The 16,532-nt window shown below is 29.3% G+C and overlaps 1 protein-coding gene across 6 annotated transcripts in view; it reads left to right on the forward strand.

The window, feature by feature from the left end:
- The window catches only part of LOC143223228 (zinc transporter 7-like), a 66,023-nt gene that overhangs the window by 29,983 nt on the left and 19,508 nt on the right, over nucleotides 1-16,532 (forward strand). For all 6 annotated transcript variants that reach the window (XM_076450875.1, XM_076450876.1, XM_076450874.1 and 3 more), the window contains exons 2-4: nucleotides 1,347-1,464; nucleotides 10,802-10,870; nucleotides 12,149-12,284. In XM_076450875.1, coding sequence (XP_076306990.1) covers nucleotides 1,347-1,464; nucleotides 10,802-10,870; nucleotides 12,149-12,284 — 323 coding nt within the window. The remainder of the gene's footprint in view (nucleotides 1-1,346; nucleotides 1,465-10,801; nucleotides 10,871-12,148; nucleotides 12,285-16,532) is intronic.

Consider the following 16,532-nt stretch of genomic DNA (forward strand, 5'->3'; position numbering starts at 1 on the left):
TACTACAAACCTCTTCAAAATGTAACAAGAAGTTTACAAACATAGCACGCACTCCTAACGTCCGCCCACCACCTTCTGCGTCACATACAACCTTAACTGGTTCGTTGAAAACTGTGGCCAGATGGAATACACCCCATTACTCTCAATATAGTCTCTCAGTCTTATATCTGCACAGTCTGGACACATCGTTGTGTTGACACGTGTTTTATTCGAGTGACGTAAATGTACCTTTAAATTACATCAGTTGTCGAGCTTTAAACACGTTCAACCTTTCCTTTTATCTGTTGTTTAATTTTAATTTATCTTTATGGTTTTAGGTTTCTTCATTGTGTAGACCTTATTAATTATTTTTTCTTAGTCGCCGTTAAAATGAAAACCTTCTCTATTTTAACATTCAAATTTATATAGTGAAACTTATCCTTTGATAAATATGCTTCTTTATGTGTTAACAAATATAACCAATCTACATATTGTAAAAGTAATATACAATAAAAGAATCTGTGTTTTATGAAACAGATGCAAGACTTCACGACACATCTATCTGTTTAGTTTGTGAAGAAAAGTGAATTATAAATATTCTTTCAACCTTTCTTCAACGAGGGGCATCATTCCCCACACTGTCGTGGATAAAACATTCAAAATGTCCTTTAAGCTATACCGGGAAGCATCAGACGTTTCCTCTACCACAAAAACTTAGAAAAATTCCCGTTAAACATATACAGATCACTTGAGACATAAGCTTTCTATATTTTGAGCTGTTCATGGTTCACTCGTACGTTAGAGAAGTTCGGTTTTCAAAATAATCTGACTTGTTAAAAAAAGAAAGTCCAAGGATGTACGTTTAAATACACATTTATACTGAGAAGACATTGTTCAATATCACTAATTTTAAACAAAATTTTTGACAACTGTCTTGGAAAACAGTTTGCTGATAAAGCTCTTATGAAAAAATTAAATCTATATCTTGATATCAAAACGTTTATTTGAAGATTTCCGTTAACGGTTTTGAAATGAAATCCTTTACAACAATTACGAATAAATTGTTCTGAAAGTCTCACTAACATTATTACTCCAACTCTAAAAATAACATCAGAATTTACTTCGTCTTAAGGTTGGCAAATACTATAATATTCATACAAAGTAAGTGAATCGTTAGTGTGTGAAATTTTCTGTTTTCTTTTTCCTTAAATGTTGTTTATAATTATTGGATAATTTTGAACGATATTACATTATCGTAATTAAACAATACACATATGTTAATATACAATGTTCAAGAAGTTTGTAAAATGATTAGATTTTACAATGAAAATTAGAGTTCATTCGTAATAAATCAAGTTTTCTTCCAGATTGTTTCCAGTTCGAATGAAAAAAGTGTACAACCTTTACTACCAGATGCCGCAAGGTTCATCTTAAGAAAAAAACAAAGTACGACAGGAAGGAAAAGGAGGGTAACAATATGGGAACGTATGCAATATTTTATACCAAAACCACATGCTATCTGCTATGTTCATCAAAGGAAATCGAATCCCTGATTTTAGAGGTGTAAATCTGTAGGCTTACCGCTGCCCAGAAGGGATACAGGCTAACAGTACCGATTTATGAAAAAATATAAAATTAAAAATATATAATAATGAATATATATACCTGTAGGTATAATGAAATAATTTCCATAATAAACTTTCGTAATTTAATAAGGTAGTATTGAAATATGTGGGTTATAATTACCAATTCGATTGCAATTCAGTAATAAATCTAGAATAAATTATGCTTTTGATAAAGAACGTAGTAGAAGGGAAGTGTTAGTGAATCTTTTAAATTATAATATAAAATTTTGTTTTGTTGTTATAGTTAACTGTATATTTTAAAAGTAATTAGATCGTTATATTGTTTAAAATCTTATTGTTTGGTTTTATGTCTTGAACTATACATAATATTTTAAACTTTCGTTGATTGTTTATTTTTGAACTCAAAGCTGTACAATGGATTATCTGAATCTTACTACATAATGAAGAATATTAACAAGATTTAATAATTTTGTATATGTGTTTAGTCAAGGTTTATGCTCAATGTTATCTCGTAACTTAATTATAAGTCGTGTTGTTAGATTTTATAATAATGTTTATGCTAAGTTTAACATCAATGTTTAAACAAATTGACTTTTTAATAACAAGAGAACGACTACGACATAATGTATAATGTAAAAATCTTCGTTGTGATCACGTCTTCATGAAGTCGTTGATATAACTTTCCGTTTCCTTTTGTTCCTGGTATTCTTCAAAAATTCTTTTTCATTATTCACGTTTTTTAATATTTTGTGAGTTCATCTATCAGCTTTGTCTTGCATAAAGTAGGTTCTCATAAAAAAGTTATACCCAATTATATTATATTTAAAAAGTTTCATTTCAATTTACTTTGGGTAAAACGGTTTTCTAAAAGGCGATTTTTCCATATAGCTCGAGATTAGTTGACTTTATAATAACAAAACAGCATATATCAGCTTGTAAGGGTGTGAGGCCAACCAATAACCAAGCTAACTTAAGCGAGGTGTGACGATATCAACTTGTCGTGGACTTAGATCTTCGACAAAATATTCAATGCTAGACCAGATATAAGACTCAGTATTGTATGTAAGTTTTCAAAACCTCTTCTATGTAAACTATCATTTATAATAACTATTAGAAATAACCGTTATTACAAATTGTATTGGTTTTTGTTTGTATATTAAAATATATTTGAGTTAACAAAGAAAATTGCTTGTATCAATCTTGTTGGCAAATATTGAAACTTTGATATATTTTAACAGTTAGTTATATTGTAAATTAAAATTTTCGGTTATTTGAAATAGTAATACACACATGTAATACAACAAATCGTAGACTTGACCGAAATATATAATAATGTGTAAAATAATTAATTGGAGACTCTTTCAGAGAAAAAGATCGAAATAAATTGAAATCAAAATATTAATTCAATTCATATTTATCAGTGCCAACAAGATATGATCATGAAATTAAGCAATACTTACTTGCGCATATAAAGTTTCCCGCTCAACAAACTTGAAGTTCCTTCATACATACGAAAACATGCAATCACTTCATGACAGGTTTCTAAGCGGATCATTCACGAACAAAGAAAAAAAACAACTAAAAAACGAAATGTTACGAGCATTAGATTGCGATTTGGAACATGATGGAAATGAACCTCTCACCCTCAAATATGTACTATAAATTTAGTAATATGCTACCTATTTCTAGACCCTTATAACTCATCATTTTGTTGTTTCATCATGTAGTGTATTAAAATGATCTTAATGTAAGTAAAAATAAAATAATCCAACAATATGAAAAACATTGGAATATATGGACTATTTACGTTGCAAGCATGTCCCTGTGTAAATGATGAACTGTACAACATTAATGTACATGGCCCTTACAGGGGTTTTTAATTCATATCAATGAACATTTGTGAAAGCAATACCCTCTTTTCTGTTACGTTCAAGGTATAATAGTTACCCAAAACATAAAACAATTAATAACACCACAAATGCGGGAGAAAGAGGTCAAGATTGTATCTGATCCTTTCAGGTCCCCCCAAAGGATCTAAATATTGATAATAAGAAACAGCGAACATAACATATTAAATTGAATGTGGCACGAAAAGGGTATAAAAATAAGGACAATGGATAAAATTTAACATACGGTTCCATAAAGGGAAGAAAGTTGTACGATGAACCTGACCTTCCCTTATTCAAAAGATGAACGGAATACCAATAAAGAAGAAAAGAGCATAAAGTAATATAATGGCCAACCATTCTACTTTAAAAATAAAATTGTCTTTGCTGAAGACAACTTCTACCTTGGCGAAATCTATATTTCTGTCGTATAGTTCTCTAACTCTCGTTGGTTCTATGTAAATAATATTGCCGAAATTTAAAATTATTCAAAAATGTGAAAATCATAATTGGAACTTTTCGTGTGGTATGGACTTCAAAACAATAAAAAATATTGAAAGAATATTTAACACAATTACCTACATGGAGATGACCCTGAAATGGCTCAGAGTGAAAGTGTGTACTGGCTAAACTCTGTCCTTCTAGTTGTAAATAAATAAATATTGAACAGATATTAAAGCAGGACGGAGAGCGAAAGAGGTCTTTTGAGACTGATATAAATATAGCAAGAGTGGCGAGTTTGAGTTGTTTAGTTTAGTTTGAGCAGTCCTTTGAAAGAGAGACTGAAAAAGTTTGAGAGCCTACGTATTAGTCTTAGATTTTTTGTGATAAACTGTCATTGAAACAAAAATGTTTCAACACTGAAAACTTTATAAACTTACGAGTCAGTGTTAAGTGTTTATAACATTTGTAAGCCTTGTTGCTTTTTAAAATTTTGTAACTTTTTGAAATATTGACGGGTTTTGGTATAGACGAATTTTGAACAGTGGACATCTGTAACCACACATCTAACGTGAAATGGAAGTTCTTAATTAACAACCTGTAGCTGAATTTTGACACGCTACGTTTTGGAAGTGGATGTGTCTGAATTAGAGGTTGCTCATACGTGGGTCTACAAAATTTTACGATTGTACCCCTTTGAAAATATTGTATATAAGTTAACCTCTGATATTGTTCTTTTTATTTCTATAACATATTTTTAAAACTAAAAATTTTAGTGTTTTTTCTCTCGCTTATTACAGAGTACGATTATACAGAATCTTATACTGTGGTACTACATTTATCATTTATATACTGGTACAAATATTTTTGTAGGTATTCAGTTCCGCTTCTATTTGTGTGTTTGCTGATGAATCCTAAGATTTTTAATTTCTTGTGACTGATTTAATCTATATTCAAGTTGTTCTTATCGTCGTTGGTTTACTCAAAGCTACAAAATGGGCTTTATACTTTCTGACTATGGAATCAAAACACAGATTTTATGGTTGTAGCTATGTCAACTTACTGTTGACCCACTTGAGGAACCTATATCAACAACAAGTTATCGAATATATTTACTTAAAATTTACCTTACCTAAGTAAACTTCCACATGGGTAAATACGTTATATAAAAACAAATTTTATATGTATGTCAGAATTTGACAATAACAGCTGAAATAAAATCACCATGGAAGTAGATCTATCAAGAATATATTTTGACATTTATTGGCGATTCCTAGGTAATTTTGTGTTACCAAAAAGTTGTTACTTGTTGGAAAGATATTTGGCATCCTTGGTTGACGAAAACTATTCGTACACTCAAAACATAAAGATATATACAGATAGAAATTGTGAATTTCCCTTGTACTTAGTGGTATTGGAAAACAAAGGAACGCGGATCAACTTTGGCAATCAGAGATATCCAGAAAGAGATCTGAAATATATCATACCTCAGTGATGAAAAATGAAGTGCACTGTCTTATAACAAGCTATCCATGTATACCAGTTCAATATTCGCTCCAGAACGACAACAACTTAGTATGGGATCGCTAAGACACATCTTTCAATCATACCTCTCTTTCAATCGTCGAATACTTCAAGCAACTAAAGAATGAAACGGGTATTAAGGATCTTCCTTATGAAATTATACCGAGGAAATTTCCAAACAAAATGCCTATAGATTTCTGTACAATCAGACTATTAAAATGAAAGCTGAAAAACCATAATCGTCGTATATTACATAGGTTATGGAAAGCATGCAAGTAGAGTGAAGTGCGTTAAAATGAAAAGTAGGCTTACGATAGCTGTCTGAAGTGGAAACCAAGTCTATTATCAAAAATTAAATTTATTAGATAGATCATGAACAGACATAGTGAGAGTCCAAAATATATTTTTAACATAAAGTAGCACTGCCCAACAATTTTTTTGAAAAGTTTTGCTTCCTGAAAAGTTTTTGCTGATTGTGACAGGGACCTGGTGGGTATGCACAAATATAATTTTGGTTTTGCTTCATCATGTAGGAATTCTGAGAAGTAGACAGTTAACTGTTTACTGACAATAACGTATTTAATTGCGTTTATGTTTCTAATATGCTATTAAGTTCAACATAATTAAAAGTGTTTTGCTCCTGATTTTCGTTTGTTTCTTTATTTAGTATTTGGGTATTTTCTATGGTTATGTTGTGCTTATTTGATTTGCAGTGTTCGAAAACATGTGAAGGTGACTTTTTGTGTTCTTTTAATCTGGTTTCCATTTTTCTACTTGTTTCTCCAATATAGAAGTCATGGCAGTTATCACATTGTATGTTATAAATAATGTTGGTGTGGTGTTTGTCAGTGTAATTTTTACTCAATAAAGACCTTAGTTTTTGCCTGTTTTTTTTTTTAATGAAATGTCATATTTTGTTACTAATTTTTGCCAAATGTTGGTTATTTTTCTGCTGATATCAGGAATATATGGTATGCACATTATTGTAGAATAAATAAAGTGGCTTAAGTAGTAGCTAGGGCTTTTGTGAGAAATTTGCTAGTCAGAGCTCTTGTAGCAATGACCAAAAACATTCAATGGGAATGTTTTAAATAATTTAAAATAATCCACAGTACTGAAACTTTATTTAGTTTAGATGATCTTTTTATTCATGAAACTACTTTCTGTCTAGAAACAATGGAAATTTTGTTACGATAAGAAAACATCAGGTTAGTTAGGTTTAGTGAGTACAATATGTAATGGCAAACTTTTGTGATGATTTAAATCTTTATTTACTGAATAAATATTTTTAGTTTCTTGTCAAACAACTATATAAATTATTTAATATATAATTTATTGAAAATAAACTATATTTGTTAGATATAAATTATTTTGACCAAGGGTATTGCTGCAAAAATATTGTTATCTAGTCTGAAAAGGTAATGGTGATGGCATTTTTAGAGGTAAGGTACAGATTTACTAATGAACATTTTCAGTTTTTGTTGTGTTTATTTTATGATTTATAGCTAGGAGTGATAACTACTGTAATCTGTAGAATAAAGTATAAACTGAAATGTGTTGATAAATATCAATTTAGTTGAAACTGACTGGATATATAAAACTGATCAAATTGATATTAAAAGGAGAAAACGAGTATTTTAATTTTTTTCTGAAACATTATTTCACAATAAAATTTTTAAATACTGAATCATATATTTTTGTTTTAACCAAAATTTGATTATTTTTATTATGTTTGTTTGATGTTTCGTGCAATTTAGTCTGATCCAGAAATAGCTTAAATTCTTCATTAAAAAATTATCATTCATAATTATTTTGGAAGTGAAGTCCAATTTCAGTTTACATTTGAGATGATTATTTAATCAATTATAATTAGAATACCATTTGTTTTTTGTTAACTGATTATTTTTTATTTATTTTTTTAGTGTTTCGTTACTGTGAAAGGAAATATGGAATTGGCACCTCTTGTAAATCTAGCTGAATTTATAAACTAAACTAAATGGAATGTTGTTTGAAAACTTTGGTTTGTCTTGTGCTTAGATCCAGTGATCTATATTGCCTTCCTTGATCTCTTTCAGTGTACAGAAAAGTAGTTATATGATGAAAAAGTCAGGAGTTTTTAATATAATTCTGTTGATTATATAGTTTATGTTGTAAGGTTTGTACTATAATGAAATTTTTTAAGCTTTTGGTGTAACTCAATCAACATGGATTTCATCAATTTGACCAACCACATGACCTCTTTGCACTCATTCAAACCCTTATAGATTTGGCATTACTAACTTTTAATATAGTGTGTATATACATCTTCATGAAATTCTTTATCTCGGAAATCTCAGATTTCTTTGTATAATCTCTTAAACCTCCTAAATACATTTCAGTGAGATGTTATACTTTATCTGGAATTTTCGTTACTCTAACTGCAGAGATGCCAACCATTACGATTTGAGCGTAATCATTACGATTTTGATGTATACATTACGACTATACGCTCATAGAGACAAATATTACCACTTGTTGCAACTCTCAAATTATTATATATTATATAGGCCTATACAATAAAATGATAACTTGTTCCCCCAGGGCTTGAAAGGGGTGAAAAGAAAATTTCTAGTGAGATACCAATAGATTTTGATAATAAATAAAAGACATAGTCCAAATGGCTACTTGCGATAATCATGTTTGTGTTTGAAATAATAAAAACTATTTGTATCTCCGACGTCTACCAATAGTTTGAGTGCGGTGCTTCTCCATACTGGGTACGTGGTGAAATCCATAATTACATCATCAGTGCTTGTCAGCCAATCAGCGCTCACGTAAATGGGTACTTCTCGTTTTCTAAGCGGCATAGAAACACCAATGCGATCACTCACAAATAAAAAAAAGGGGCTTCATTCACCAGATTGTCTTGTTTCTGGCAAATTTAAAAGAACTAAAACTGTGAATCAAAAATTTAGGAAAGCGTATAGTGCAAAATATCCGGTGATTGCATCAAAAGTCAGTGACAGTCATGCAATTTGTACAGTTTGTCACATTGATTTTTCTGTGATGCATGGCGGGATAAACGATTGTTCCAGACATACAAAATCGGCATCTCACCAACAAAAGTTTGAGGCGAAGACAAAAACGATGCAGATTACAACAGTTATGAGTAAAAATTTGGAATATGAAACCATAAATGCAGAAGTGATGTTAACGCAATTCGTCATTGGTCATCATTTACCCCTAGCTATAGCCGATCATGCAGGACATATATTCAGAAAAATGTACCCAGACTGATATAGCGAAAAAATATGACTGTGCTGGAACCAAAACTACAGCCATTGTACAAATGTTGGGTTGTGAAGATGACAAAATGATTTCAAGCATACTTACTAACAGTGTTTACAGTTTGAATACACAAAACACAGTCATAAAAGCAATCTATAGTAGTAATAAATAATAATAGTTATAATAATAATATAATAATAAACAGCTTAGAGACATTGGTCAGGCCTAGTAGCTGCAAATAATAAAGGGCTCTGTCTACAATCATTACACTCAGTCATTTGAAATAGTTGGTATCTCTGTAACTTCATATAATTTGACTAATCTCATAACCAGACAAAATATAAATACCTCTAAATTACCATATTCTTTCTAAAATTATCTCAAATGTAGATTGAAACTATATTTGATTATTCAAAGTAGCTTTAACTTTGTTATACTGTGCATCTATTTATAATTAAATTTGATTGTTTTATTACCATTTTAACCATGTCCAACTAATATTTGTGCCATTATAAGCTTTAAGTCACTTGGAGAATGTGCAGCTCATGTTACCCTACCAAATTACATAACCCACAAGCTACTCTGAGCTGCTTGCATTGTGAAATATTATTATTATTGTTTATTTTACCTAATCTCACCTTAACTAACCTAAAGAAATCATTATTATTTAATAATAGTAAATAAATAAACAAGAAATAAAATATTTGCCCAATCTTCTTTTTTCTTGTTGTAGATTGTTGATGACACTTTACCCCTACAGTTTTATACTAATGGTAGTAGTGCACTAAATAATTCTTAATTAATTAGATATTGCATCAAAGAACATGGACTAATATCATGCAAAAAGTAGACAATTTCCTCTAACTCTTCAAATTTTTCCAGCTTTCTAACTATGTGACAAAAGTTGTTACAAATTCATGCAAACTGGTTGTTGGACCATATTTTGCAAGTGAAATTAATGCTTTTCTGTTCAGAACACTGTTATAAAACATGCCATTTAATAAATGAAAACCTTGATTTTCTATGCATTATAGGTAATATATAATTAAATGTAAGAGAGAACTAATAAGTCCTGAAGAGTTGTGAACTCTCATTTTATGGTTGATATGTGTGTGCACTGACATGCCAGATATTGGAGAGAGAGGAAAAACAAAATTTGTACATTGATATTTGTCTGGTTGTAGTAACATCTTGTTACTAGCATGTACCTTCTTGAAACAAGCTGCAGACAGTGAACAACAGTTTTAAATATGAGACACTGTTGTCTTGAGCACCCATATAATTTTTTTGCTTTTAATCTTTTTTTCAAATTATAAAGTTTTGTATAGAAAAAGCATTCATTGAAAGATTATTACTTCTGCTAAAACCTCTTTTACCGGTATAGTTATATTTTACTTTTCTAACATTGTAGTTTGTTCCATAGTTTTATCTTATCAGTTTTTAACATGTACATACCCATTACAACTCCAAATCCATTAGGTTGCAGGTCTTATAAGTCTTTACACTATCCCAAAGGAAATTTGATCTTCATTAAACCTAATACACAGATGGGGTTCAAAAAGTACTTTGATATTCATTTTGGAAGTTCTATAGTTATGCAAATGAAATTTGAAAACTAAGATAGAAAAAAAGTATTCTTTTATGAAAATCATGTTAGTTTGAGTCTGTCTGACTAATGTAAATTCAGAGACAGTTTTTTAATGTAAATACTTTATTAAAAATTGTGATTTGTGTGTGTGTAAAATACATTTGTAATTTTTACTAAAGCTTACTAAATTTCATGAAGATGCACTAAGTAAGTTCAACATTATCATCAATATTAATTCTTAAGTGGATTGACCTCTTATCTTAGGGTTAAAGTCATTGTTATGTGTCCAGTTGCATTTGCAAGTGGTCTAGTGTATTTAACTAACAAATACACACTATTATGTATTTTATATACATGTAAGATTTTGGCTTTATTGTTCAGTAACTTATATGTTAGATATGAACTGTCTCCTCAAAATTAATTTAACATGATTATGTATGTATTTCTGAAATATTTATGAATTTGTTTCAAAATTCTGTTTTTAATTATCTACTGAAGTATATAATGAATGATAAATGCTTTGGGTGTAGGACTGGAGGATTACAAGCATGATGACCATCATAAGATAACTGAGGCTCCACACAGTCAAATCATGGAAGGTTAGTTTCTCTGGAGTTGGGTGTTTTTATAAAGAAGAAACACTTGATAAAGTAAAATTGTAGCTTTCAAGGTATTATATGTTTTGTATGAGTATTTATTTAGTTTTTTATGAGATATATCCAATTACTGTATGTCAGGTTATTAACTTGTATGTTATTACAGTGTAAATTTTTTCTCAGTTACATTAAACTGTACCTCCCTCCTACAGATAGATGATTTCATTAAATGAGAACAATTGTGAATAAAACTGGAAACTACCAAAAAAATACGAGTTTAAAGATTTATCTTTTGTGAAAAACATTTACAGGTTTTTTCCTTCATTGAGCTAGCCTTTTTTATATTTTTAAATGTTATCTTATTGGTGTTTGAAATTATCTGTTACATGTTTTTGGGATTTTATTTCAATACATGTAATTTGATATGCAAACTAAAAGTAACAAATTAATATAATCAAATTACAAAATCATTATGAAAAAAAAATAATGATGTTAATTTTGTTAAGAAAAGGCAGTTGTTGGATTTTTCATATTTGCTTGGATAAAAAATCCCAATTCTTTGTCTGGATTTCTGTGTATTTTGAAAGGTTGCTCCCATACCCCCCAGAGAGATTTGGTTATAATATATTGTTATTTAATGTAAAAAATGCTCTGGGCAATTTATCACAATAAGCAAAATAAGACCCTTAAGCCAACTAAAGTTACTTCTCTATAAAAGCAAAAACAAAATTGTTTAAAATACAATCATGAAGTTTCAAACTTATTTGTTTAGTAGTATGGTTATATATATTTAATATAAAAATTATAAACAGTATATTTAGGTATCTAACTCAGTTGTTATGGTGTTCTGTTTTTGTTTTTAATCGTCCCCATTCAGAAATGATTATTCTACAAAGTAAATTTACAGAATAATTATGAAAATCCTGAAAATGAAGAAAAGGGGAAAATGTTAAAATTGAGAAGAAAACAAACAAACAAATGGAAAATAAAAAGTGGGAACAACAAATAGAATAAAGATATTTTATATATTAATTATTGGGTTTTACTGCATGAACTGTGCTTCTGTTTTTATTGTGAACCAGTCAGACATCATGAGGAATTAGGGAATAGTTTTGTAAACCTTGATTACACTTACTAAGAGTCATATTTATTCTTGTTTTACATCTTGAGTAATATTTATAATTAATTATTAATAATACTTACCCATACTTCTTTGGACAAATTAATCATGTAAGAGAATATGTAAAAATAATAAATGCATATTGTTTACCTTTATTATAGATGTATTTCTCCATATCCTTGCTGATACCTTGGGCAGTGTTGATGTAATTGTGTCAGCTGTTCTGATGAATCAGTTTGGTTGGATGATTGCTGATCCTATTTGTTCTATGTTTATATCCACATTAATTGGTTTTAGGTAAGCAAAGTTCTTTATCAAAATGAAGTAGTGAAATGATTTTCTTTTTTCACTTAACCCTTTTCAGATTGGTCAATGGTGAAAGGCCATTTCATCACATCTGTTGACTTGCACTTGAAATGTTATTGAACTGGTATGTTATTAAGTTTGGTATCAGGCTGTAGATTATAATTGAAATTTTTATATAAACATTATTTAATTTTTAATTTAAAAGTAAATATTGATTAACAACTCACCTAAATGTCAATTTTTGTGTATCACACGAATGTTGAATGCAACAGTGGTTCAAATTAGATATTTGTGATGTCAAAACAAAGTCTATAGTTTTTGTAAGAATTAGGAACTTGAATTACCAATATTAGCAACCTACAACAAGCAGCAACTGAGTACAGAGTGTATAATTGAAAAAGATAATTGTTTGCATTACTTCCTTATTTACTGTTCTGTTTTAAGACCAGTTTAAGAACTTGTTTATAAATAGTTATAATCTGTATACATATATGATGTATACATAATTTTCTCTGTCATTTAGTCTGATTCTCTTTAGATAAAGCACAAATAGAATATCAGTTTCTGAACAAATATGTTTGAAAGTGAATATGTATTGTTTTACTTTTATACTACACACTGATTAGTAAGTGAGCATAATGTATGTTTTATAAACTCATAAGGAACCTTTTTTTAATTTAAAACTAAGGCTATGAAATAACACAGCATAAGAATTATGTATCTGAATGTGTAAGTGTAACTGATATTGTTATTATTATAATATTAATTTGAGTAACCACTGTTACTTGCATCTGATAAAGTATCATCATTGCTTGAATCAGAATTACAGGTAGTTCTTTTTGTTCATTAAATAAAGCATATTTTATGTGGTAAAATGATGTGTAAGTATAAAAAGGTATAAAACTACTTATTTTTTTACACACTATCCTGTATTAAGCTTAAGACTGCCTCATCTAGTGTGACTGAATACACAATATTATATGTATTGTTTGATTCCAAATAAATAAGAAGCCCAGTAAACAAAAACTTTTGGAAAAACAAAAGCTGTATATCTTCAGGGATAAATGTTTTTGTATTGTCTGTGTGCATAAGTACGGACATTGTAGGAGTCACTGTGTCAGTTAATTTGATGAGCCATAAAACTGGAACAACCAAATTCTGAAAACAATCAAGTTATTCTTTTCTTTTGATTTATCTTACTTAGTATCACCAATTTATTTCAAACTGCCACTTTGTAAAGTTAAGCTTTCCAACTATATTTTACTGATTTAAATGCAGTTAAAAAGATGTATTTATTTACAATTTCTCTATGTTTCATTAACATGACACCCTCTTTTGATCTACACTCAGTAACCGTGTATTTATTGTGTTACATTGTATAAATCAAATACAAAGACGGTCATTAGCACTATAGTAATAATTTTATTATCAATTGATTCAGTTCCTATTTGGCATAAGTTTAACACTTCAACCACAAATTATTTCATTAAAACTTTCCATTTTACATTGTCGTGTAGAAAAGAACCAATAAAAATTCTTAAAATTTTTATCTACATTTTTTCTAATTTAATTTGTAGGCTAAACATTTTTCTAAATATTTTTTTCAAATTTTATTAGTTTCATGTGACTATTTCATTAAACTATTTTCACATTAAGTCTGTTTCAGCGTTTTACCCCTTTTGAAAAATTCAGTTTGTGACCTAATGCAAAGAACTCCCTTTGAGTTGGACAAAATTCTTCCATCATGTTACTAGAGGGTAAATAATATTTCAAATGTACGTTTAGCCTAAAAATTTTATTGAGTAAAAACATGAAAACGTCTCACCAGAAGCTATGTAATCACTAATTCATTATACAGGTTTGTATTTTCTTTGAATTACTTCAAATTTTGTTTTAAAGGAACACCTCAGTTTTATCTATTAGCTAAATAAGTGGCATTTTTCAATGACTACATCCTAAATTGACATCTTCATGTTGTGACGTAGAAATAGCTAATGTCTGATTAAAGTGATGATGTGGCACAGTTGTATGCTCATATGTGAATTATGTTTTTTGCATAATAAGGTTTCATGTGTGATTTAAAAGTTTTTACAGATTAGAAACAAAAACACATCACTGAATTAGCAAGCTCATGCAGTGAAATGTGAAATAAGCCTAAATATGTTATTACATTATCTCTCTTGTTAGGGGTAATAAAAGTGCATGCCACAAAGTCTGCTAAAAGATGCTTTGCAAAGTTATTTAATAAAATTTAAAATTTTATTGGATAGTCAGCATGGGAAAAATGCTTTTTCTATTCTTTTTACTGTTTATCTAGATGAGGGTACAGATGTAGTTTTGTATATCTGGATATTCAGAATTCATTTGACAAGCTGTAACCTAAAGGCTTTTGAAAAAAATGATCTCTGTTGGCATGAGAGATAAGTTAAATTGGGTAGAAGAAAGTAGAGGCATGTTACAAATGGAGTGTTATCAGATTGAATTAATTTCACAAGTGGAGTATCTCAGGGCTCAGTCTTAGGACCTCTGCTCTTTTTTATTTGGATCAATGACATAGGTGAAGGAATGGTTAATAAATTACTTTAATATATTGAAAGTATCAAGATTTTACATGTTCTTGGCTGTGAAAAGAATGGTGCTGCTTCAGAAAAGGATTTGAATTATATAGTTACTTGGACAGATAAATAACTGATGGCTTTTAATTATAACAAGTGCAAGGTCACATGTAGGATATCATAGTTTTAGTTATTGGTATATTTTTGATGAGTATAACCTCAACAGCATTATGGAAGGAAGGATTTTGCTATTCTAGTTGATCAGTCTCATAAGCAGTCCAAACAATGTGCTGTTGCTAGTAGCATGGCAATAGTATTTTAAGTTATATGTATAAAAATAATGAATACAAGGCTTAAGAGGTCATAATTTCATATTTTAGATCATTAAAGTTAGGCCACATTTGGTGTACCATATTCCATGTTGAGAGCTTCACTTAAGAGGAACACTGAACTTTTAGATACGATTCATAGAAGGACAGGTTAAGATCTTTGAAATTGCTTTCTCCTGAAAAAAGAAGTTTTCATTTTTATTTATATATTTTTTGTACTTATTGGAGAGAATGGTATGAATTGGAAGTACAAATATAAATTTTAACAGGGTAGAAAACATCTTCAGATAAGATAGCTTTATTTTTGTAACAGGGTAGTTGGCTTTTGGAATGATTTGTTCATAATTGGTATGTGCAGTTAATTTAAGGGAAGGCTCGATAAATGTTCAAATGGTAAAGACTAGCTTTGAGTATGAATATTTTAAAGTAACTTAATGGGTCAGACATGTGTATTATATAAGTTTTTATTTCAAAAGGAAAGGTTTGAATAACTTCTCAATCTTCCTTTGTCTAGGTAATGTGATATTTGTTCATCCAGCTTGCAATTTTCCATTTTTACATTTGAGCTTAACCTAAATTACTTAATATAGCATTAATATTACCCAGACAAGGTCTAATTTTCATAGCCTTCAATCCTCTTGATTTACAGAGATAAAAATCAGAAAGTTTAAGCCTATTTGCCACTCTCTCCTATCACATCCTTTTTTTTGCAGATTACTAATAATTCTCTCTGTTTGCTATTATATCATTTATCATCTATAGAAGGGCAATATTCTAATTTACTTTGATATAAAATGCTACCTTGTTTTTACTAGAGATTATTATTTATTTTGTCTACAGATTTAATTACATCTGATGAATTTAGATCAAACAGCTATGGGAAATCGTGATAAGAAACCCACCTTATTTTAAAGTTTTGATACCAGCCTGCTATGGGAATTATTTTAAAGCACTTGTAGTTATGTTAGAAAGCCAATTAAATTATAATAGTTATAGGATATAATTTGCTTTGTGTGTATAATATGTTCATAAATGCATATTTGAAATGAATAAATAAATAATTATTTGATGTACTTTTAACTGTGTTACAAAAAAAATTAGGTGTGTATTTTATCAGCATGTTAGCAGTCCAAACTAAAGAAGTAACTTTGTTTTTTTTATATTTTTGTTTATTGTTACAAAAGGAAATAAAATATAAAAATTATAAACTTATTAGATTAGTTAATGACAGAAAAGAAAATTTTCTTCATGAGGTATACTTGCAATTAGCTTCTGCTTTACAACATTTAATACTATAACTTGAGATATACTTTCGTTGTGTGATTAACATGTTGTATCATGGGATTATTAGTTAA

The sequence above is a fragment of the Tachypleus tridentatus genome, chromosome 8, assembly GCF_004210375.1.
Source record: "Tachypleus tridentatus isolate NWPU-2018 chromosome 8, ASM421037v1, whole genome shotgun sequence".
Lineage (NCBI taxonomy): Eukaryota > Metazoa > Arthropoda > Merostomata > Xiphosura > Limulidae > Tachypleus > Tachypleus tridentatus.